Raw genomic sequence first — 24365 nt, 5'->3', positions numbered from 1 at the left:
TTTTTAAACATTGCAATTTATCTTCCGATAGCAATGTCTTAAAAATCATGTTGCTAGCTACTTATACATATTTTACCCTCCACTTTTAATAGTGTTATTAAAAAATTCTTAACTTTAACTTTACAGTTTTTTGAGATATCGGTGATAGACCTTTTTATCCGCAAACCTTTAAGACCCGCCCTATCCTATGGTGTAACGATATCACAAATATGCGAATATTTTTGAAGCTACTGTCATCAGAAACAATGAAATGTTATATGTAAATTCAGCTTGTTCAATATTCCATGGAAAACGCTACAATATTCGAAATTCCTAGAATGAAAAACGCATTCTCCACCCATACCGTTTTTGTTAATTTTGACAACCTCAACAATTTCGTACGAGAGTTCATAAAAATATGTAGCCGGCGCAATAATTTCATCCGTGACCGCAATTTATCCAAGCTCACCCACTCAGATTAGCGGGAATTTAATCAGAAAACAACATTGAGATACAATTTACAAGTCCCCCTTAATGGGGGATAAACATAATATAATATGTGGGTATATGAAACATTCGCACGTGGGCGCTTCAAACAAAGTAGCAAGTCCCTTAGCCACTCATGATATGGGACATGATTGGAGAGGCGGATGGAATAAAATGTTACCAAAAATACTTGGTATTGTATTCAAACATTTTTGGAAATATCAAATTAATTAATTCAAAGGGCGTTTAGTCTTAATATAAGCTGCATGAAGTAAATGAAACTTACATGACTTGCAGAACTTTGCTAATTATCTTCGTTATTTTACATTAATATACAATGCATATTAATTATATTATGCATAACAATAAAGATTTGTTCTTATTTTATACGTGAATTTTACAGCATTATTTTTATATAAATATAAGAATATTTAAAGAATTCTATTTTTTTAACAAAAATAATTATTTAACAAAAATAATTATAAATTTGATTTTGATTCTCAAGTTTTACGGTTTTCTGAAAATATTTAATTAATATTTTGTTAATATTTTCTAATAATAATTAATCTCTTTATGCGGTTAAAGCAACTGCACTCCGTGTCCTTTAGAAGCCAATAATTAAATATACTCAAAGTATTAACAACAATTCTAATTATAATTTTAATGTGTAATGTAGCGTTGTTTAGCATTATATGATATATAAAATTTATACTTTAAAACTGATTACGTTACTATTTTATAAAATAAAGTTCAATTTTATAAACTTGCTTTAAAATTAAAGATCGTGTTTTTTATAATTCTAAGTTGAAGTAGATTCGTCTTATCGATTTTTTTTAAGATTGTCATGAATGTCAACTAATGTACAATGAAATTTTATTTCATTACAAATTATTTCAGAATTTATCTTGTATCTGGAATATGAACAGGTTTCTTATAAAATCCTGGCAATTTAGAGTTCTAAGAATATATAATGAAACTTGAAAATTATCTGATATTTATGAGTACCTTTTCAAATGATATTGCCACAATTTGTCTTGCAAAACAAACTAACTCTTATACTCGTTTATTAAGCTCTCCATGAATAATATTGTATCCATTTTCTCTAATTGAGTATTTACTCGTACTTGTTTTATATTAGCTGCGCATTTTTCTCTGGATTATATTTTGTAAATTTAATACAAAGAGGAAAGAAACAAAAATTTTACAATTTTTCAGACAAATTCTTAAAAATCCACATATATATGTACATTTCATATATATATATATATTATATATATATATATATATATATATTACACATTTTTATTGCAATTATTTATGCAACTCATAGTGCCATATAATTTCAAATAAATAATTTCGTATTGATTTATTGAATGTAATAATTTCAATGTACAAGCTCGAATTTATTATTGGTTAATCAGTTCATAAAGTGTAATAAAATTTTGATTTATCATATATGATCACATATGAAAGAGATATTACTGCATAACTTTCTGAATAAATTATGACACAAAAACATGGATTCTTTCCCGCATTCTTCAGGAACCTAAAATTAAATCAATTTGTTCTACTACTATTACTGTATTTAGCTGAATCAACAAGTTAATAAAATTCTATAAAAATAGCTACTTAAATATACCTAAATATACTTATTTTGATTGTCTTAATGAAACATAACCAAATCAATTATCAAATTTCAGTTACAACTATTTTTGAGTAGATTGTTGTATTACTACCATATTACTCTTGGGACCATATTTGATGAGAGGTCGACTATTGGCTTTTCCTGTAAGATATCCTAGTGATCGCAAAAACGTTAAATAACTAAGCATTTATATAATACTACTTCTTTAATTAATCTATTCATTGAAAATAATATTTTACATACAAAGCGCAAATAAATTATCTTATTAAAATGCTCTTCAATATAAATTTACTAAGCAAAGCCCAACCAAATACTAGATATGAACCTATAGGAACCTTTATACATATCTAATATATGGTCTACACATAAAAAGAGAGTGGTTGACCACTGGGTTGTTCTTTCGAGAAAATTACTAAGTTAGGATGTACAACAAAATGCAGCTGATAGAACGCAAACTTCTGTTTGCTGTTAAAATATATGAAAAACATAATAAAAAAATAGATTTTTATATCCACTGTCGCTACCTCCCGTACTATCATTTTCCAGAACACAGGGTGCTGTTCGTCAACAGACCATATACGTTCATGCAATCATATATGACTGATAGAATGATATTAAATTTCATATGAAATGTCCGCCAACGTGTTATGTTGCAATAAAGTGAGAATTTTTTGACGCGTGTTTTCCTGTTTTCACCAGGTAGATATAATATGAAACTCTGATTATGGCGAACAAAATAACAACATGTAAGAGTGGATTTTTAAAGGATTTATGCACTCGTTTTATGTTTTGATGGAAAATGTGCATTTTAATAACGATCATAAAATATTTACACGATTTTTTATGTTGTAGAAGCACATATTATATGTAAAGTAACTAGTTCTGGAATGTGATTTTTTTATTATTATACATAAATATATAATAGAGGAAATACTTAGGGTTTACAAAATAAAATTAGAGCTCAATTTATAAATTTTGAAAATTGCTTAATAAAGTAAATTAAAATTGTGCAATTAGACACTCAAAAAGCAATACAACTTGTAAATAAATAAATATGTGTAATAAATTACTTTGGTGCTCAAATGTTGAAATTTCCAATGATTTGTTTAACCAATTGATTTAATTGTTTAACAGTTGTATAATTATGTATTAGTAATTCTTAATAAAATATGAAAGTAATAATTTATTATTTATTATTCATACGTTTCCATTAACAGGTCTTTAAAAATTAAAAATTTTAATATTGACCACTGAAAATAATTGTTACTAATAAAAAATTATCCATGTAGTAGTTAGAACAGTTAAGTCGTAAACCAATATTAAAAATGAAATTAGAATTGGCATGTTATCAAAATATTCTAGTGAAATAGTTTACGACCTAATAAAATAATTGGAAACATAAAATATGACATAATACCTATGATATTGTTAATTATATATATATATATAATTTCTATATATACTTTATTTTGTTTATCAAAATCACACAGAAAATCTTATGAGTGATGTTATGAGTGAAAAAATATTAATATACATTCAATTTTGTACTAATATTTCTCTTAGTATTTTATTTAACTTGTCATTTTTTGTAGCAAATAATGAATCTATTCAAATATCTACAAATTATGTATTTTTACTAATTTGTCATAATTTTAATATGAAATTTTTATTTCATGATGAGATAAGATTGGAAGAGTTTATAATGTCAGTGAAATTTTTAATTATAATTTTTTTAATATATATTTTTCTCTACAAATACGATTGTTTAACAAGTCATTGTATGTCTAAATTCATTATGTGTTTTTCATGTTTTTTTTAAAAAATGTTTGTTTTTGTTCCATAGAAGAAATGTCAAACTGAGATTCGAAACGTATGGAATACTATTAGAAAATTTGTTAAAAATATAATTAAGTTTATTAATATATCTAAATATAAACCATTATTCCACAATTATTTATGTGAAAAATTTGTGGACAAATAAACTTTCATGTCATAACAATTCTTTTTTAAAAATTTAAAAATTGTAGATTCGATAAACTAGGATATTTCCTCATGAAAAATAAGAAAATCGTATAGTCATTTATATAGTAAATATTATAAATATATGAAATAGATTCACATAGAGCCAGAAATATTCTAAAAAGACCTCGCTTGAATAATGCACACAATATAACATCACACGAATCAATTCGTATGAATATAAAATCAAGTTCATATCTATTTTTATATCATGTAGGTAAAGGAAACTCAATTTGTAAGCAAGGTCTTGGAAAATAAATTGTCTATGGGATAGATTCTATTCTACAACCTTGTGTTAATGCAAGTATATTATCCTTTTCGTACATTTATCGACCTCGGTTCTAATCAGTTGCTGTGAAGGATGATTTTTTCCAGGGTGAATCCAGATTTTGCCTTGATTAGTATTCAATGACTTCATAGTACATAAACTCTTGTTAAAATTGTTATAAAATTTTATTTCTTGATACCTTGATATATTTTGTGATCAATAATTTTAATGTACCACCCTTTTTAAAAACATGGAGTGCAGTAATTAAATACAGGAAAGAAAAAATAACATAAAAATCCATTTGAAATAAAAATAAAATAAAAAAATTATCATAGTTCAAGCTCTAAGTTAATTAAAAGGCAAATTTAATTTGCATAGAAATGATGAGGTCGTGTAGTTTCTTGATTGCTTTTCCAACTAAAAGGATAAAGAGATGCTTTATACATTCGGACACGCAAACAGTGGGTGTCAGAAAAAATATTACTGACACCTACGCTTGAATTTTTCTGCATTTTCTAAAGCTTGGCATTACATTGAGAACAAAAAGCACTAAGCTCATACTTATGGAAAGTCTTGAAAATATAGAAGGTTCTTGAAAGATACTTCAAACAATATTATTGTGAAAAATTGACTCGATGGATATAAAAGTACTACGCTTGTTATTTTTACACGTTCGGTTACTCTTCTATACATTAAATATATTAAAAATTAAATATATAATACAAACAAAATATATTATCTAGAATACTGTTCTAAATGCTTGTAATTTTCCATGAAGTAAATTCATTAAGAAATCATTTACCTTATGAAAAATAATTCTAACTGCGTTTTCAAAATAAAAAGGTTTTGATTCATTTTCGATTGGCACGTTGATAACGCATTTGACTTATTACAATTTGAGAATGTAAAGCTCCTCTATTTTTTTTATATTTATGAGCAAGCAATAGTTGAATTTTATTCCGGAGAAATTGTTTCACGATTTTCATTCTGAAATTATGATAAAATAATGCTAAAATTGAACCCTTTAAAATTTTTTTTTGTATTTTGCATATGTAGTTTGAATCAATGGTTCTTTCATAGGGATTTTCAAGATGTGCTTAAATGTAGTTCATCTCATTTACTGAAGTTTGAGTTTCTATTAAAATATATCAGTTTTCAATTATCCATGGAAGTTTTCAATACTTTCTCATAAGGCAAGTTATCGAAATTGTCAAGAAATTCTTCAATATATTTGTGCATTAAGATCTGACGCGTTTTCAAAACCAAACGTTTCGACTAATATTCGATTCATATTAATAATGCAATGAACTAATTCTGATTTGGGAATGTAAAGTGCTATTTATATATTTTTTTATTTATGAGCAAGACAAACTTAATATTAAGAAAAATACTTTCATAATTTCCATTCCGAAAATAATGAAAAAAAAAACTGAAAATTAAAGTTTTGGGACAAAAAGTTTATGTTTGGTATATGCAGCTTGATTTGATAACATTTTATAGAGATTTGAAAGACGTGCTTACTTTTAGTAATTAAAACAAAAATAATTATAAATATCAAATTACATTACATCAATCTCTGATGCATGTGTTATACAATACTCTAACCGTATTAATGGACTAAAATTTGACTAAAATTTGAGTTTTGTACTAGAATATTTTGATCTTGTAAGTTTCACACTTGAAATTCTCAAAATGTATTCTGCAAAACACGTATCCTAATCAAGTGAATTTTGTAGATTCTTTATCCAAAATTTAATAAATTATTAAGTTTTTTTTTAAATTTTATATACTAGATATTTTACTCGTGTGAAGCATGCAAGGCCAACAATAAAATAGCAATTATAATAGCACACTTACTACTATGATTTTTTTGCAGTGATAATATACTTGTAATATTTTAGTATTCGTATTGAATAGTTTTTAAATTCAATATATGGAAAAATAATGCTTCAAAAATACAGTAAAATTATTGCAATCTACAGAAATATTAATAATAACAAATTTTAATTTTATACTTAGTTTGCATCCTCTTTAATGTAAATATTATTTGCTAAAAGAGCTTTTAAAATCAATAAAGATATCTCATTGGAAAATTCTTTCCAAAGTCCATGAAAATCAGCTCAAAGAATACTATAGAATCATTTAATATTCTGATTGACTATTGTAAGGAGAATAAATTATTAACACTAGAAGTAAAATTTTATAAAAAAGAATAACTATTTCCATACCAAATTTAAACTAGAAAATTCATCAAATTAATGTTAATATTAAAAAATATTTTGGAAAGAAATTATTTAACTACAACTACATACCATACCAGTAGCTATGTCCTTCATAAATTTCAATTTCTGAATATGTGAATTTTAAAATGTTGGTTTATGATAATTAAATTTTCAGCAATCTACCCAATAGCTCGTTACCATATACCGCTAAATAAATTTTGTTTTCTGCCATGAAAGTGTGCATGAAATTATGAAAAATAATTAATATAAATTTCAACTAAACATTACGCAATATCCCCACGTTGATAAAGATATCTATTGCCTATTATATAATTAAATAATATGATTTTAAGGCAATAAGTTTGTTAGACAATCGTTAGACGATTGTTAGACAATCTTTATGTAACCGATCCAAATCTTTGTCGTAATGAACACGAGGCAAAAATAATTGTAAATATTAAATTACTTTACAACAATCCCTATTACCTGTGTTATACAATACTCTAGCCATATAATTTTCGTATCCACTTTCAATCCTAATTGCAGTTAAAATCTACCCTAAACCAATATCTATAAATATCATATTACCAATTACGGATAATTATTTAATGTTGCACGCAAAACCGCATTGCATTTATTTAAAGACTTTTCCAAGCACGTGCCTTCCATTTTCGAATACACAATGAAACTGCGAAACCTTAACAAAACTAATTAAAACAGGACCCGGCATGGGGCAAGGCCATTTCTGCCAATGATTCAAAGAGAGATCGTACAATGAGGAAAGGACAGGGAAGCTGGGAAACAAGTGGAAACTCATTGTGCGTAGTGTTAGAAGTATCGAGGCAAAAGATCGATATTGAGTGCTTTAAAAAGTATCTAATCAAAATATCGATGCCAAAAAAATATCGTGGCGAAAGTATCGATAGTACTCAATATCGAATTTTGAGTACTTTTCATAGAAATCAAACATTAGTGCAACAAAGATCGAAAACTCACTAAATATCATATCACAACATTAGAATGAATTCTATTGCTTGTATCTGATGTGTTAAATCAGAATCATTTGTAAAATTGTAATAATTTGTAACAATATTGTAAAATTTTAACAGTAATTTTTTAATACTACTTTCAAATTCTATAATTTTTTAAAAATAGACAAGTTATAATAGTTGAGTATTTTTGATTAAAACAATATAATAGTCTGATACTATATTCAAAAAGCAATACTTTTTAAGTATTTTTAAGCACAATAATATTTTTAATATTTTTAAGTAAAATAATATTTTATAATTGTTGAATAATTTTATATGAATAATTTTAGCAACTTTAAAAAACCGTTACATGTTTGCATAAAACTGCAATATGAAGCTCTTTGGAAAGCAATAAACATTCAGTTTATTGTTAATGACGGTCACGATATATTATCTTCGACACTTGTAGAGAAACATCCCTTCGAAGCGATGGGATTTAAAGTTTGAATGGTTCCGAGAAACTCAAGCCCATATGTTTGCATGTTGAAATTCAAAAATTTCAAAACATGAGTATTTTGCGTTAAAAAAGAATCGAAATATAATTATTTCAAATAATAATATTTTGCGTAAAAATAATCGAAATATATTATTTCGAATAATAATACTCATCCATTTCAATATATTAGTATTTTGCGTAGAAAAGAATCGAAATATATTATTTTAAATAATATTACTTATGCATTTCAATATACTGGTATTTTGCGCAAAAAAGAATCGAAATATAATAAACGCAAAATACAAATATATTGAAATTGATGAATATTATTATTTGAAATAATTATATTTCGATTCTTCTTTACGTAAAATACTAATATATTGAAATTAGTGAGTATTATTATTTGAAATAATCATACTTCGATTGTTGAATATGTTTTTATAAAACATTTAAGGTACTTTAAAAAGCCATTTCATTTTACATAAGAGTAATAAATAAACATCTTTATTTATTAGTGTGGTCATATTCATTTTGGGTTTTTGAGCAATAAATACTGAGACTAATGACCCTTCGGGATCATTTTTTGACACTTCTTTGAACAATTATGACCACCTAGAGATACTATTGCTTTGCCAAACGGCAATGAGTGGTGTTAATAGTTAGTCGATGAGTGGTGTTCATAGATTAGGCTGTCGATTCTTTTTGAGTACTATCGACGAAAAGAATCGATATTGGCAAATAGATCGAGCTAAAAAATCGATAGCAAAAGTACTCACTATCGACCGCAAAGTATCGATATTTACTCAGTACTCGATATTTCGTTCTAACACTAATTGTGCGTAGTACGCGTGCCGAACGTAAGCACAAGACCTTGCCCGCCACGATCGTCCGGGGTTCAAAGCGACTCTCAGGGACGCGCCGCTGCAGGTCACGGCCGCCTCACGGATGCGAGAGCAATCGATGTAATGAGCTGATGGGATGACATTTGTCAAGCAATAAATAGGATCTTGGAAAAAGATGAACAACAGCTGATGCCGAGAAATGAATTAAAACCGATATGTAGTATAAGATAGAACTTGTCCAAATTCCTTATACCTATTTTTTTAAATATAATCATTTTAAATTATCTTGTTTGAGTAAAATTTTAGAAGAAATAAACACCTTGCTTAAGAAATAAATTAAAAACAATATGAGTATTGACATGTACAATTGAAAAGATGAGCCAAACCTAAAGGCTTTTCTTTAAATATGGTAGGGCAAAGCACAAAGGTCCAGTTTGAATTTGAGCAATTATATTGTGAAAACCAAACCAACTAGTAGCCATGGAACATCGTGCCTCAAGGCAAATTTATGTTACTTCCCGTTTCGAAAATTAAAATTACAAAAAAACCTTAAACATTTTTTAAGCTGCAAAAAAAAATTTTTTTTGAAAATTTTCAAAAATACTGACCTTTAAAAAAATTATTTCTATATGTTTTGTTTTTTTTTAATATTTTTAACTTTGTTTCAAAGCAATCACGCTACTTAGCTATTTTAGAGACGAAATATCAAAGCACCTCGGTGTCTTATAGATAAACATTGGTATAGAAAACATAGCAAAATAAATAATTGTACTTATTGTTGATTTAAAATACCTACATGTATACGTATTGTTAAATATGTCTAATAATCATTTTTGACCGCCAAATAGCTTTTTTTCCTTTTTTTATTGGATCTACAAAACCGCTGAACCTACCTATCCAAAAATTTAGTTCTTCGTTTCGTCAATACATATAATATGTTGTTTGAATCATCTAAATCGGACGCTCCGTTCTCTCAAAAACTGAATTACTATTTTTGTCACTTTTAGCCTCGCATCTTTGAAATGGCAGAATCAGCTTTTGCCATAAACTAATCAGCACGTCTCCTCATTACGAATCGAATGGACTTTGAATTATTCAAATCGGTTGATCCCGATTGCGTGTTTCCGAAATCGTCGATGAAAATTTGTTTCCGCACACACACATATACAAACACGCATACATACATATATACATACATTTATTCTAAGGTTTGCCGAAATGTTCAGAAACCTTTGAAATGTAAAAATAGCAAAAAATTCATTTTTGCGATTGTTTTGCGATTACTATAAGTTGCGCTGAAGAGAATGTTATTAAGATATAACTTGTGAAATTTTCTGATAAAATCCACTTTAAGCCCGGTTTAAAAATGAACTGTAAATAAATTACAGCTAAAACCGAGAATTATATTAAAAATAATATTAACATGAACTTGTATAACGGTCGACCAAGACGTAAACATGTAGGTACATATTTTAAATCATCCGAGGAAAATAACAAAAAACTAATACGGGATAATTAAAAATTAAATGGTAGCAGAGATGTTTTCACAGAGATTCATAAAAATAATAAGTAGAATTCATAACTAAATGATAAATAGAAAGAAATAAATTAAATCATAAAAAGATTTTTATATAGTCATATTTTTTTATAAGGCTTCTTGTATTTGATGGCAAAAGTTTTCCGCTAGATTGTTAGGATTCGCAAAAACCGTTCTCTATATGTAATCGAAAATCGCAATGATTTGTTCTGCTGCTTAGAAGTCGATATATATGTATTTCGATAAAATAGATAAGTTAATTAATATAACGATTGTCATATTTATCAATGACAATAATATGTATGCGTTCTTTATACAAACAAGACAAATATGATTCAGAAACATGTAAAAACCAGACGACACAAATAGTTTGAAACAAACTCACATATTTAGCTATGTTATATAAGTTTTTGCATGTATTCTATGAACTACTAATTACCATAATGAAATCAAAAATAGCATTGCGTGCTGTCAAAATTACATTAAGTCAATGTTTAGGTCACGAACATAGCTGGAACTATCATAAATTTCAGATACCAAAAATAGAAAGCATTTTTTTAGGCACTTTGCAGAACTCCCAAAGTTTTTATTTATAAATATTGCTCGTTGGTATTAATTTTTATCAAAACTTCAATTTTGAAAGTTCAAAAAATGATTTAAAATTATTTATATCAAGAAAATAAATAATAATTACACTGACGAAAAATTACAACTATAGAAAAATATGCTGATTTCAACAAACCATTATAGTTAATTATTCTACGATTTTCCAGAACTCAGAAAAAAATGAAGAAAATTATGTATGTTGAGAGAACGATTGAATAATTTGCGATGATTTAAAAGTCATTCGTAAAACGTTAGCAAGTCTAACAAGGCTTTTGATGAAATAAATGGCAAGATATATTATTATTATTAACCATGGATAGTTTAATTTAAAATCAATTTATTTTACTCATTCACTAAAGATTAGGTTTCCTTTTGAGCCCGTAACTAACATTTTTTATTGAAAACTTTATGCGGAACAAATTCTTCAATAGTATAAGCAAGCTTTTTAAAAAAAAAGTTCAATTTCTAAAAAGTTAAAAAAATCTGTCAATAATGTGAACGAAATTTGTTTTGCATTAGAAATTTTAAAAAATACATATCTGTATTAAAGTAAATATACATAAAAGTATTATTTTCATATCATATAGTGAATGGAATTCTCCGTCATCTATAACATGGTGAAACAATCGAGTCTGGTTCTGGTGAGTATTGTAATTTATCCAGTTTTCAGACAGTTACAATTTTCTCAACTTCAATTATGCTAGACATTCGTAAATGTGCAAAACATTTCTAAAATCAAATAAACAGTGAATAAAGACAAACATAAAACCAAAATTAAATGGAGATACTAATAACATAACAGTTGCGAGCAAACGTTCACAAACCATATTATAAACACAATATCTCATACAACGACTGTTTCGTGCACCATCTGTTGCGCAATGCAATAAAACGTGCTCGTATCGTAATATCTTCAAACTACGCAATACAAAACAGCATTTCGATTTAATTGGTCCTTAACGGATTATCAACAGTGAGCTTAATGGATTAAACCCCAATCCGTGGTCACTATCCAGTGTAGGCCTCTCTCAGGGTTCGAGCGCCGCCGTAACCCTCGATTATCCTATGACGTCACGTTCCAGAAGGTTAAGCGGCGGAAGGACGGGCAATGGCAAACGCTCCGGGATGGGAAAATGAAAACGAAGGGTACTCATGACGTAGCAGTTGTGGCTTTTATGTCGGTGACGTGTACTGTGTATAGTATCAGTACGACAAGGGTGACAAACTCGCGTAAAAATTCACGAGATGACATAAGTTATAATAGTAAATGAATGTTTTTTACATTAGTAGATTATACATACGCTTATATTCTCTTTTTGAAGAGTTTTTATGAGGGATACCTTATATTGAAAAAAACAACTATTGCAACAAGTGAGCAAAACATACTTTCCGAGTAAATTTTTTTCAAGCAAAATTTGCCTACGAAAACTTGTATCCGCACACATACACACACACAACGTAAAGTATTACTTTAAAGTATTAGGTCTATATACGTCATGGTCTTTATTAACGTATTCCGTAGGGTAAGTTATAAAAATCGCAAAAAAATCAAAAATATTTTTTTATATATCAACATGTTTCGAAATTTTCAGCCATTTCAAGTTTAGATTTTTTGTCTTAAAAACAGCTACGCAGCATGATTGCTTTCGAAAAGATAAAAATCTACAAAAAATATAAAAATACAAGAAACTATTTTTTTAAAAAAGTATTTTTTTCAATAATTCAAAAATCTATTTTTTCTGTTTTCAAAAATCTGAAGCTTTTTTAGATTTTTATCTTCCCATAGGGCAAGTTATAGTAATCGCAAAAAAATCGAAAATAATTTTTTTTATATATGTTTACGTTTCAAAGGTTTCTGAACATTCTGACATACCTTAGAAAAATGGATGTATGTGTGTGTGTGCGTGTGTGTGTGTACAGATACAAATTTTCGTCGACGATTTCAGGAACACGGATGAAGCGATTTGAATAATTCAAAAAACATTCGATTTGTATTGATAAGGAGACGTGCTGATTAGTTTTGGCAAAGGCAGGTCTAACCGTTCCGAAGTTATGGGGCAAAAAGTGCCAGAAACGGTAACTCAGTTTTTAAGAGAACGGAGCGTCCGATTTGAATAATTCAAAAAACATTTTACTTATATTAACAAGATGAAGAATTGATCAAATTTTCATGAAGGCGGGTCTAGCTGTTTCAGAGATCTAGTAAAAAAAGTAAAAAAAATGCAATTTGGCGGTCAAAAATGATTATTAGACATATGCACATCAAATTATTAGATATTTTATAGAGATTTTAACAATAAGTATAAATTTTGTTTACATTCATATGGGTTCCGTACCAATGTTTATTTGTTAGGCGGCGACGCGGCGCTTACGCGCTTCAATATTTTGTCTCTATGCAGTTAGAGCAGTACGATTGCTTTGAAAAAAAGTTCAGAATTTCCAAAATATTTCAAAATAAATTTTTCTTCAAGAAGCCTTTTTTTTCAAAAAAAAGTAAATTTTTGTCAAAAATTTATAGTTTCTCAAAAATCTAATTTATTCAGAGTAATTTTTTTTTCAAAAATGTTAATCTTTAAAAAAAAAAAAATTTGGTGCCGGAAGTTCCAGCAATTTGCCTTAAGGCACGATGCCACGCGCCCCACTAGTTAATTTTTAATACGGAAAGTTCTATCTTTATGGCACGATGACATGCACCATTATTTTGATTTTTTAACTTCCCCAATGAGGTGTTAAAAAAGTCCAATTCACTAACTTTATGTTTTCTTGACATTCTGAACCTAATGAAACCAACTTTGGAAAAAGTATGTGTGTGTGAGCCGATTATTGATTGCTTTGAAAAAAAATACAAAATTTTCAAAGTATAAAAAAATCTTTCAGGATTTTGAATAATCAATTTTTTTAAATTTTTTTTAAAAAATTTAAATTATGGTACGAAATGCTCCAGCAATTTGCCATTAGGTCACGATGCCATGGACCACTAGTATTCATATTATTTGAAATAAATTTCTAATATGTTTTATTATTTGAATTTTCAATAGAAAATTAATTTAATATCGGACCGCGCTTTTCTCAACTGTGTTATAATATGTGCAAAAATTTTATGTGCTCTAATAAGTTTTGCTATGAAGTCTTATGTGATGCCGAAGCACCCTTGAGGCATGAACTAAAATTCTTTCATCTTGGTAAAATGGAACTGATTACTGCCACTTGGGGCATTTTCAATCAAGTTGAAAGCAAATAGTAAATTTATTCTTTTAGAAAAATGAATTTATTAAAGTGAAATAAACTTGAAAACGATAAAGTCAAGTAGGATATGCAATTTTGTTGATCTTGTGGTTATGTTACTTTAACCTTTATATTAGATCAAAGATCTTCCCAATATATTAGTACCATTGCATATTCAAGATGCGATCAATAGATCGTAAATAAACAGGTACATTGAAAAAACTTCGCGAAATTTTTGACCAATTTGTTTTAGTGTTTCAACAACTAATTTAAACTATAAATATTGATGCCAAGATTAAATTAAAAGATGTAGAAGAAACACAAGTTCTTAAAAATAGATAAAAAAAAATTCAGATTCAGATATTTTCTGAATTTTTGTAAACAAAGATCATAACAAATATCTTACTAATTTATTTTTCTACATATCCAGAAAATTTTCAATTAAGTTCATTCAATCTGCTATACACCTATGCATTTATCTAATGAACTATAAAACAATATATCGCGGCTATTTAGAAACTAAACTTTGGAGATATATTTATATCCCTAATACAAAATTATCGATTTAATGTCACTCTGCCAAAAGGTTAATTCTGGGCCTTGTTAAAGTTTGCTTTTAAATAGAACTGCCTATAGACATTCCCTTTGTCAAGAGCCGCTCAAGTTTCTTATAATACGAAGTTTTATTAAAAAGTTATTTTTAGAAGTCTAATAAAAATCTGTGTTTGATGAAGCATGTCATAATATTATTTACACTTTGTCATATTTACAATCGGAATGGAGATGGAGAAAATGTTAAGGGGCAAAAGTGTCGTATCAGATATGATCAGGATAAAAATAGATACATATCAAATAAATCAGAAAATTGCATCTTCAGGCGATGAGGTAGAAATTGCTTAATTTGAAATGTACAAAACTGTGTGAAAAGATGTTATTTTTATATTTGCGAATTATTGTCTTATAAATAAATTCATATATTTCAGGAGGGGAGACTGGGTACGGTTGTGCCAGGGTAAGATAGTGACTGTCGTCATAACAGCTGAACTTTACTGATTTTGAAGAGTCCAAAGGCAGAAAAATTAAGTATGTTTGTTGTTTAAGTATGTCGAACAAGTTTCCACTATTGCTTGCAGTCTGTGTCCTATATTAACATGCTCTGTAGACCGAATTGATTTTAAAGAGCTAAAGGTAAGTTTCTTTAGTTCGTTTTCTTTTGATAATAACTATTACTTTTATACATAGAACCTTAGTATCTAATTACCGTTAATTTTAGTATTTCGACAAATATTCAAAATACCATTTAATTCACTTTTCTCCCAGCTAACTTGTGAATTAACAAAATTATTGCTGACTAAAAAGTGGCACAACCGTACCCAGTCTCACCTACTACCTTGAGATTATAATTCAACCAATGTAGTATTTCAATAACTAGACTATTTCTGCGATTTCACTGAAATTAAAGCAGTTTATATATTATTTCTGTGAAATTTACACAGCACTATTGTTACATTAAAACATTAGTACATAACGACATGAACAGTTATTATAACATTATTCTCAGAACTGTTATTTTTATAACATTATTCGCATGACATTTGTGTAAATATAGATATGTAAATATATACATATGTATATCTACATATATTAGAAATTAGTCTAGAAAATCCATCAAGATACGTTAGTTAGACGTCGTGTTGAATACGAAGTGTAGGAGTTTGTTATGTTTTCATTCTGTCTGATTTTGATTAAATATTGACTTGACTAAACGTGCATATACGTCTTATTAGAATTGGAGGTAGTGGCTGCTAAATCTAAGCTATAATATCATTTATATTCTAATAACATTCCCGAGAAAACTAATTTCAACTTGATGTATATCATAACTGAGAATTACTAGGAAACTCCTTATGTAAATTAGAAAATTACACTGTTCACGATTGGTTCTGATCTGAATTATTATATAAATAACAGTTACAATTCGACAAATAGTTTAATACTGATCATACTTGGTAAAATACTCCTCTAATTGTGATATTTTGCAGCAAACTTTGCTCTTGGTAAGACTTCAAAGAAAACATTTCTAGAATGCAAGGTAATTATGGCAGTGCATAAAGATGCAAATATCGCTATTGTTTTTTTTACAAATGATTTTAATAAATGTGAAAATTTGATATTACTTCCAGAACTAATTTAGAAGACTGCACCGAAGATAAAAAATCTATTACCAAATTTTTGTTAGTTTCTAAAAAAACACCATCAAAAACAAAGACTTGCTAAACTTAATAACAAGTTGTCAAAAAAATCTAGAGCATGAGTTTTTTTTTAAGTTAAAACGTGACGAATGAAAATGTTCATAAAGATGTTATCATTATATAGATAAAAGCCATTTACTAAAAGACATCATTACAGAAAAAAGCTAACTGTATCATGACAAAATAGGAAATCCAAATCCGCTTACGTACGAATGAATAAAATGTTACTGGAAAAAATATAAAAGATGAAATGTTCATTTGATCTAGCAGAATAAAAATCCTAAGAGCTGACGTCAAATTAACCTATTTAATTATATATGTATACAATTAGCATTGGCACAGCAAAATTATTGCAATGTTGGTGAGTGAATGTTAATTTTAATTACTAATTATATAAAAAAAACTACATGCATATTAAAATATATCTGTTATTACAGCCTAGCATTTTAGAGCATAAACAATAGTATATATTTTAAAAAAGAAAAAAGTGAAGAAAACTTCAAATATTCTATTTGGTGACTTCAACCTGAATAGTTCATATATAGAGTAACAAATCAAAATTTTACATCGTAGGATTACTACAATGAATTATGAAAAAAAGCATTTCAAAAAATTCCTCGGGTTTACAAGAGGATAGATCATAAATATTCTAATTTTATCAGGTTAAATTACTTCTAAATTAATCATTCTAATAGAAAAATTAAAATGATGTAACTTCAAAGGTGATAAACTTAGGAAGATTGCCTTATTAAAATGCAAGTTAAATAATAATGGATCTTCAAACTAAAATAAATTAGAAACGTTTATTTAGAATGATTATAATCATATACACTAGCAAGCATAATATTTAGCAAGATTTATGTAAAAATTAAACTTTTTTTATTTTTTTAGCATTATATATATTTCATATCTCAGTCAAGCAGAGGTGTCTGGTATAAGAGATCATGGATAAGTTTATCCATTTATCATAGGTTATATATATATATATATATATATATATATATATATATATATTATTTCATATTACTTCACTTTAAAATATTTAATTTACGTAAAGAAACTTTGTGTATTTTTTCATCAATTTTGAACTATAGTTTATTCAAGCCTTTCAAAATCGTCATATATTGAAAGTTTTTAATTCATAATTTAACAAGAAGTTTTATATTCTAGAAAACGTAGAGCAATTTTGTCATTATTTTTGACTAAATAAAATTAACTGAACTTAACTTAACCTAACCTCAACCTACACTTAAGTAGGTTGAATAAAAGTAGTAAAAATTAACCACAATAACCAAATATTGATTACAGTTTTACCAAAGTTCGATGTTTTACTCAGATGCCCATAATTATCAAAATTATCTTCAATTCAGCATAATGAATCCTGTCACTCTGTTTCAGCTTGGCACTGAGTTAAAAATAAGTCTCTACCATAGATAAATAAGTCTCTACCTAGAAAATAACTAAATATTGACAATTATCAATTTACAGTAATGTAATTATTCGGTTCCATTATAAACCACTAAGCTATCGTCATATCCACCATCGATTCTCGTCATATTTATTAGTAGGTCGTCAGTGTTCTATTTTACCACGAGCGTTTTCTAATTAATCATTCATCTGTTCAAAATGCACCGTTCTGGAACAAATGTCAATAGGTAGTCCGATCTAAATCAGTCGTTCCGATCATCGCATGCAAAATTCATACTCGAACGACCTCATGCTGACTAAAATATTAAAATTTTCTTGGGTATTTTTAAAACTGGAATATAACAGTTTGAAGAACAAATGAATTTACCCAAAATGAATGTTGAACCGTAATCAGTACTGTTCTCAGCTTTCTATGAACAGTTGATGTGATCTCTACTTTATTGTAGTTTTATTGCAAGGCAATGGTGATCATTTCTCTTATTGATGATTTTTTTGCATACTTCTAATTGTGATGTGACATAGCAACAATGCCCTAAAAGGCTATTTTTACTTGAAATCATACTTAAATTTATATTTTCATGTAAATCTGATATCACTGCTCCTTGATATCAATTTGACGTAGTGCAGATTTTCCACTCGAAAACTTGTGGTTAATAAACAGAAGGTATTACTACTATACTACAAAGGCTCCGTCAAGTTTCAGAATGTTTCTCAAATATTATATAAAAAGCCTTTTTTTAAATATGATATAGTTTTCAAACCAATGGTATTATAAATTTTTTTGTAGAAGAAGAGATATGTAAAAAAAGACCATATGACGGTAAAATTGTTAATTTTACATATGGAGATTAAAATTATCGTATTTTCATACATACTTTAATAATATGCAGAATTTTTGTTTTTATATTTTTGGGTTACGTAAAATATTAATACCTCACTTTTTTAGTACATATCTTACTTTTACACTTTAAATAAACGACTTTCAATCAAATGCAACTTTGAGAAAGTTATGAGTTCGACTTTTTGAATTTTATTCAAAATTTACAATATTGTTCAGGCTTAGGATTTTGTAGCAAATGGCAAAAGATATTGATATTTTGAAAGATCAATATCCTGAAAATGCACTTTTCAATAGTATTAGAAAAACAACAAAATACTATTGTGTTTTATTACTATTAAAATTTATATATCCTATTTATTAAATATATTATCTACTATTATTTATTATTACTCCAAATCTACTAATCGGACTATATCTTATTGAATTTTACGAGGATAATATAAATTTTTAAAAAGAGTTAATAGAAGAAATGTCACAGTTTTTAACACTAATTGCATGTTTAACTATTAAAACAACAAATGTAACTAATATAATTGAAACTGAAGGGTATTCTAATATTGTATAGCTTTTTCAAGTATTTATGTAACATTGAAATAGTTCTAAAAATAAATTAATGATTTGCTAAACGTTACTTTGCACCATTAAATTAGTCATGCAATGATTTATGATTTTGATGAAAACGGTTTAATTATTCATCGAACGAAATTAAGTACATACCATTAAATAATTTTACATATAAAATTTTGCAGTAAAATTTCTTTTGGAAAACTGTAAAGAATGTAAATATTTACTTATAGAGAATAATGAGTTTGAGAAGAACATTACTTTTTTATGTGGTTGGAAATGTATGTATTTGAAAATTGAATTTAAACTTGTGTGGAATTTTTAAATCATATTGTTATAATTTTGAATTAGTATTTGAAGACTATTATAATACTAATGACAGTTTTTGAAACATACACGTGTGAAAGAAGTTGTTTGCATTGTTTATCAAAAAGCAAATATAAAACTTTGTCGGAAAACAATATTCAAATCAATTCTGGTTCTCGATTTTTCTAAATTTTTGATTCGCAATTCGACTAAATTGTGAATACACACATCGGAAATTCACATAAATCTAGTATTCCACATTTATATATGCAAATCCAGGAATTTACATACTGTATAAATGCACCATCAAATCTCTACTTCAGTTGAAGGGCAGAAGTCGGAGGCAAATGGGCTGGGATTGAATTGAATTGTACAAAATCAATATCATTTCAAATATTTCAAATTTCGATCATAATATTTCGGATATTTCCGATCAAAATATTTATTGCGCGTTATTTTATTTGGATTGAGCTTAAATTGTATACATACAAATGTGTAAACACATCATATGAAATGTGCAATGCAAATATACAGAAGAAAAAAAGATTTTGAATTTGAAGTTCAAAAGCCAATTCTCCGACAAAATAGAAATGTTATGGCAATGCTATGTTACGGTCCTTTTGCCATATAAATTGGTAGTATAAACTGCCAAAATGCATATGCTGGACGAGCATATGCTCAAACTTAAAACCTAACTTCACGTATGTGTTATCAATGGCACATCAGAAAGATGCAGTCATTAACGTTGTTTTTTTTGGGTTTTTTAATTTAGCATTTATATCTAAAATGCCTGACTGCACAGCAATTGCATAGACAGCATTTACCAATTTATAAGAAAATTCAGAACAGTCTCAATGAAAAGTTAAATATTTCGAACCTTATGAAAGGCTTTCTTTGCTTACTTTTGTTTAATTTTTTATTTATGTTAAAATCAGCTCTTCAACTTTTAGTCAATTACTCTGATTATTTGTACAATATTGAATAATCAACATAAATAAAAGACTTGAATTTCTCGCGAAAATATAATCAAAAATTTTCGTATACAAACTTTTTATATTACTATTCAGAACTAATAAAACTGAATAAAAATTCTGCATAATTACCGATCTGAACCCACGTCTGCTCTCAATAATTATAATAAACTCACATCAAGACTGGTAACACCCGCTTATCTAACAGCATTAATCGATAAACAAACATAAAACTGAAATTCTGAAAATTTTACGTAAAAATATGCGAAGAGTTCGCATTCGAGGTTTATCGTAAAATAGAAATAACAGTTTTATGTTAAGCCGTCAGTATAATATTTATAAAAACTACTGTATACAAATCGTTTTACACCGATCTATAACCAATCCGAATCGATTCTCGAAACCAAACAGTTGAGTTCGATGAAAGTATTGACGTCAATACAAAGTATCAATAGAAACATTAACGCATATGGCGCCTTGATTTTGCTGCATTGCGTTTTCCGTTGAAAGACACAATTTTGTTTTCATAAATGTTACTTTTGACGCAGAAAATAGTTTAAAATTAGATGGATACATCGTTTTATATCGATTATATTATATATGTTTCTAAATTAGTCCATTTTATGATAATAGTTACCATTAATAAATTTGATGTGAATTGTATGTTAGTACCAACAAAAATAGTACACATTTGGTTTATTACATCAAAAGTATATGTATAGACATGACTATTAGTAATTTAACTAATAAGTATCATATTAGCTTTAAAGGTAAGTTCTTACATGAAATCACTCTCACACCTTTAATGAAAGATCTTATATCAAATATCTATTAAGAAATAAACTAATTTTACTAATAATATAAATTCCATTAAATGTTCAATAGGATCAATAAATTATAATTGGTTGTGGTGCAATGAGTATAAATTTCTTTTCTTAACATTGAGAAAAAAATTATCAATTGATTAATTTCTACTTCCCATTTAACATTTAACAAAAAATATAAAACTACTGGTGTATGGCATCATGTCTTGAGGCAAAATTCTGGAACTTCCCGTATCGAATTAAAATTTTGAAAATCCGAATTAATTTAGAATTTTTTTCTGGGAATTTGAAAATAAATAATTTTTTTTTCTTTTCTCAAAAACAATAATTTGTAAACACAATGAGAAAGTTTTTTGAATCATTCAAATCGGATGCTCCGTTCTTGCAAAAACTCGAATTCTATTTTCTGCACTCTTAGCTCTGTAACTCCAAACGGCTAGACCAACTTTTGCCAAAAATTAATCTGCACATCTTCCTATCAATAGGAATCGAATGGTTTTCGAACTATTGCAATCGATTGATCCGTGTTAGAAATAACAGTTTTATGTTAAGCCGTCAGTATAATATTTATAAAACTACTGTATACAAATCGTTTACACCGATCTATAACCAATCCGAATCGATTCTCGAAACCAAACAGTTGAGTTCGATGAAAGTATTGACGTCAATACAAAGTATCAATAGAAACATTACGCATATGGCGCCTTGATTTGCTGCATTGCGTTTTCCGTTGAAAGACACAATTTTGTTTTCATAAATGTTACTTTTGACGCAGAAAATAGTTTAAAATTAGATGGATACATCGTTTTATATCGATTATATTATATATGTTTCTAAAATTAGTCCATTTTATGATAATAGTTACCATTAATAAATTTGATGTGAATTGTATGTTTAGTACCAACAAAAATAGTACACTTTGGTTTATTACATCAAAAGTATATGTATAGACATGACTATTAGTAATTTAACTAATAAGTATCATATTAGCTTTAAAGGTAAGTTCTTACATGAAATCACTCTCACACACCTTAAATGAAAGATCTTATATCAAATATCTATTAAGAAATAAACTAATTTTACTAATAATATAAATTCCATTAAATGTTCAATAGGATCAATAATTATAATTGGTTGTGGTGCAATGAGTATAAATTTCTTTTCTTAACATTGAGAAAAAAATTATCAATTGATTAATTTCTACTTCCCATTTAACATTTACAAAAAATAAACCTACTGGTGTATGGCATCATGTCTTGAGGCAAAATTCTGGAACTTCCCGTATCGAATTAAATTTTGAAAATCCGAATTAATTTAGAATTTTTTTCTGGGAATTTGAAAATAAATAATTTTTTTTTCTTTTCTCAAAAACAATAATTTTGTAAACACATGAGAAAGTTTTTTGAATCATTCAAATCGGATGCTCCGTTCTTGCAAAAACTCGAATTCTATTTTCTGCACTCTTAGCTCTGTAACTCCAAAACGGCTAGACCAACTTTTGCCAAAAAATAATCTGCACATCTTCCTATCAATAGGAATCGAATGGTTTTCGAACTATTGCAATCGATTGATGTGGGCGATATTGATCTCCAGGGGGGCGATGAAAGGCCTCGCTAAAAATGTTGGTTGTTGACGTTGGGTTAGGGGCATTTGTAATTTTATTTACTTTACATTTTAAAGTTCACCAGAATTTGTATCCCAACGATTAATTGGCCCTTTATAAGTTTGGTCGTGTTTCCATGGTATTTAAATGATTTTGATACCATTTTGTAGCTTTTTATCAAAAAATTGTCTATCAAAAGGAAATTGTCTGACCCGTTTTACAATCTGTTTGACTCTGTTATAGAGTTTTTAGAAAATAAGGACACACAGTCGTGTAAAAACCTGGTATCATCAAAAAATGATATAGCATATCTCACAGATGTCTCACAGACCTTTATGCATAGCTCAACAATATGAATCTACAACTTCAAGGCGATGGCTTAAATTTAAAAAACAAAAAATATCATCGCTGCTTTTGTAGCTAAACTGTTATTACATAAGAAAAATATTGGAAAACAGGAGTTTCATAATTTTCCAAATTTATCGGTATCGTGCAACGAAGACTTGCCAACATTTGGAAAATCTTCATGGCAATTTTATTGAAAGATTTCAAGATATTTTAAATTTGGAAATACCAGGCTGGGTATTAGAACCTTTTTCAAATGAAAATGTAGAAACATCAGCCCAGCTAGAAGAAGAGCTTATAGAATTAACAACAAATGAAGAATTAAAAATCAAATTTAAAGATTGTTATCAACAATTTTGGCTACAGAAGTCAATTCAGCAGTTATACCCTGGCATGTGGTCGGTTGTTCAAACATTTTTACTAGCATTTCCATCGTCATATTTGTGCGAACGTGGATTTAGCGTTGTCACAATGCTACTTACTAAAAACAGAGATCAGTTGCAAATTATCAAACGCGGTGACTTACGACTATTTTTGATTCAAATGGAACCTGATATTGACAAACTTGTAAAAAAACATCAATTCATCCTTCTCATTAGAGTTTGAAACTAAAATTTGATATACTGTTTCTATTAAGTTGATTATAATATATATGACTAATGTCATAAAGTTGCGTTTTATTTGCCCTCACTGGTAAAAATGTATAATTTAGAATGTAAGGTTGCATCAACTAATATATCACATTATAACTATATTAATAAAAGTAAAAAAAAACAGTGTTCATAGATTGTATAAAAAAAATTGGTAGGGGGGCGATACAAAAATTTTGATCTTCAAAGGGGGCGATGGAAGAAATAAGTTTGAGAAACGCTGGCCTAGTTTAACACATGCATCATAGTTTCCGAATTATTAAAATGCCATCGCGCAAATGCATC

General features: G+C 27.7%; 1 protein-coding gene across 1 annotated transcript; it reads left to right on the top strand.

The window, feature by feature from the left end:
* Positions 1-513: 513 nt before the first annotated feature.
* On the top strand, positions 514-23997 carry LOC113381249 (SCAN domain-containing protein 3-like; the record flags this gene model as incomplete). Its single annotated transcript, XM_026620212.1, has 2 exons — positions 514-658; positions 23663-23997. Coding segments are annotated over exons 1-2 (480 nt in total), but the record flags the coding sequence as incomplete, so codon positions are not given.
* Between the last annotated feature and the right edge of the window lie 368 nt (positions 23998-24365).

This window comes from Ctenocephalides felis, unplaced genomic scaffold, assembly GCF_003426905.1.
Source record: "Ctenocephalides felis isolate EL2017-DRISC unplaced genomic scaffold, ASM342690v1 CF-g0.4_SCAFFOLD_02741, whole genome shotgun sequence".
Taxonomy (NCBI): Eukaryota; Metazoa; Arthropoda; class Insecta; order Siphonaptera; family Pulicidae; genus Ctenocephalides; species Ctenocephalides felis.
This window is presented reverse-complemented; position numbering and strand designations above follow the sequence as displayed.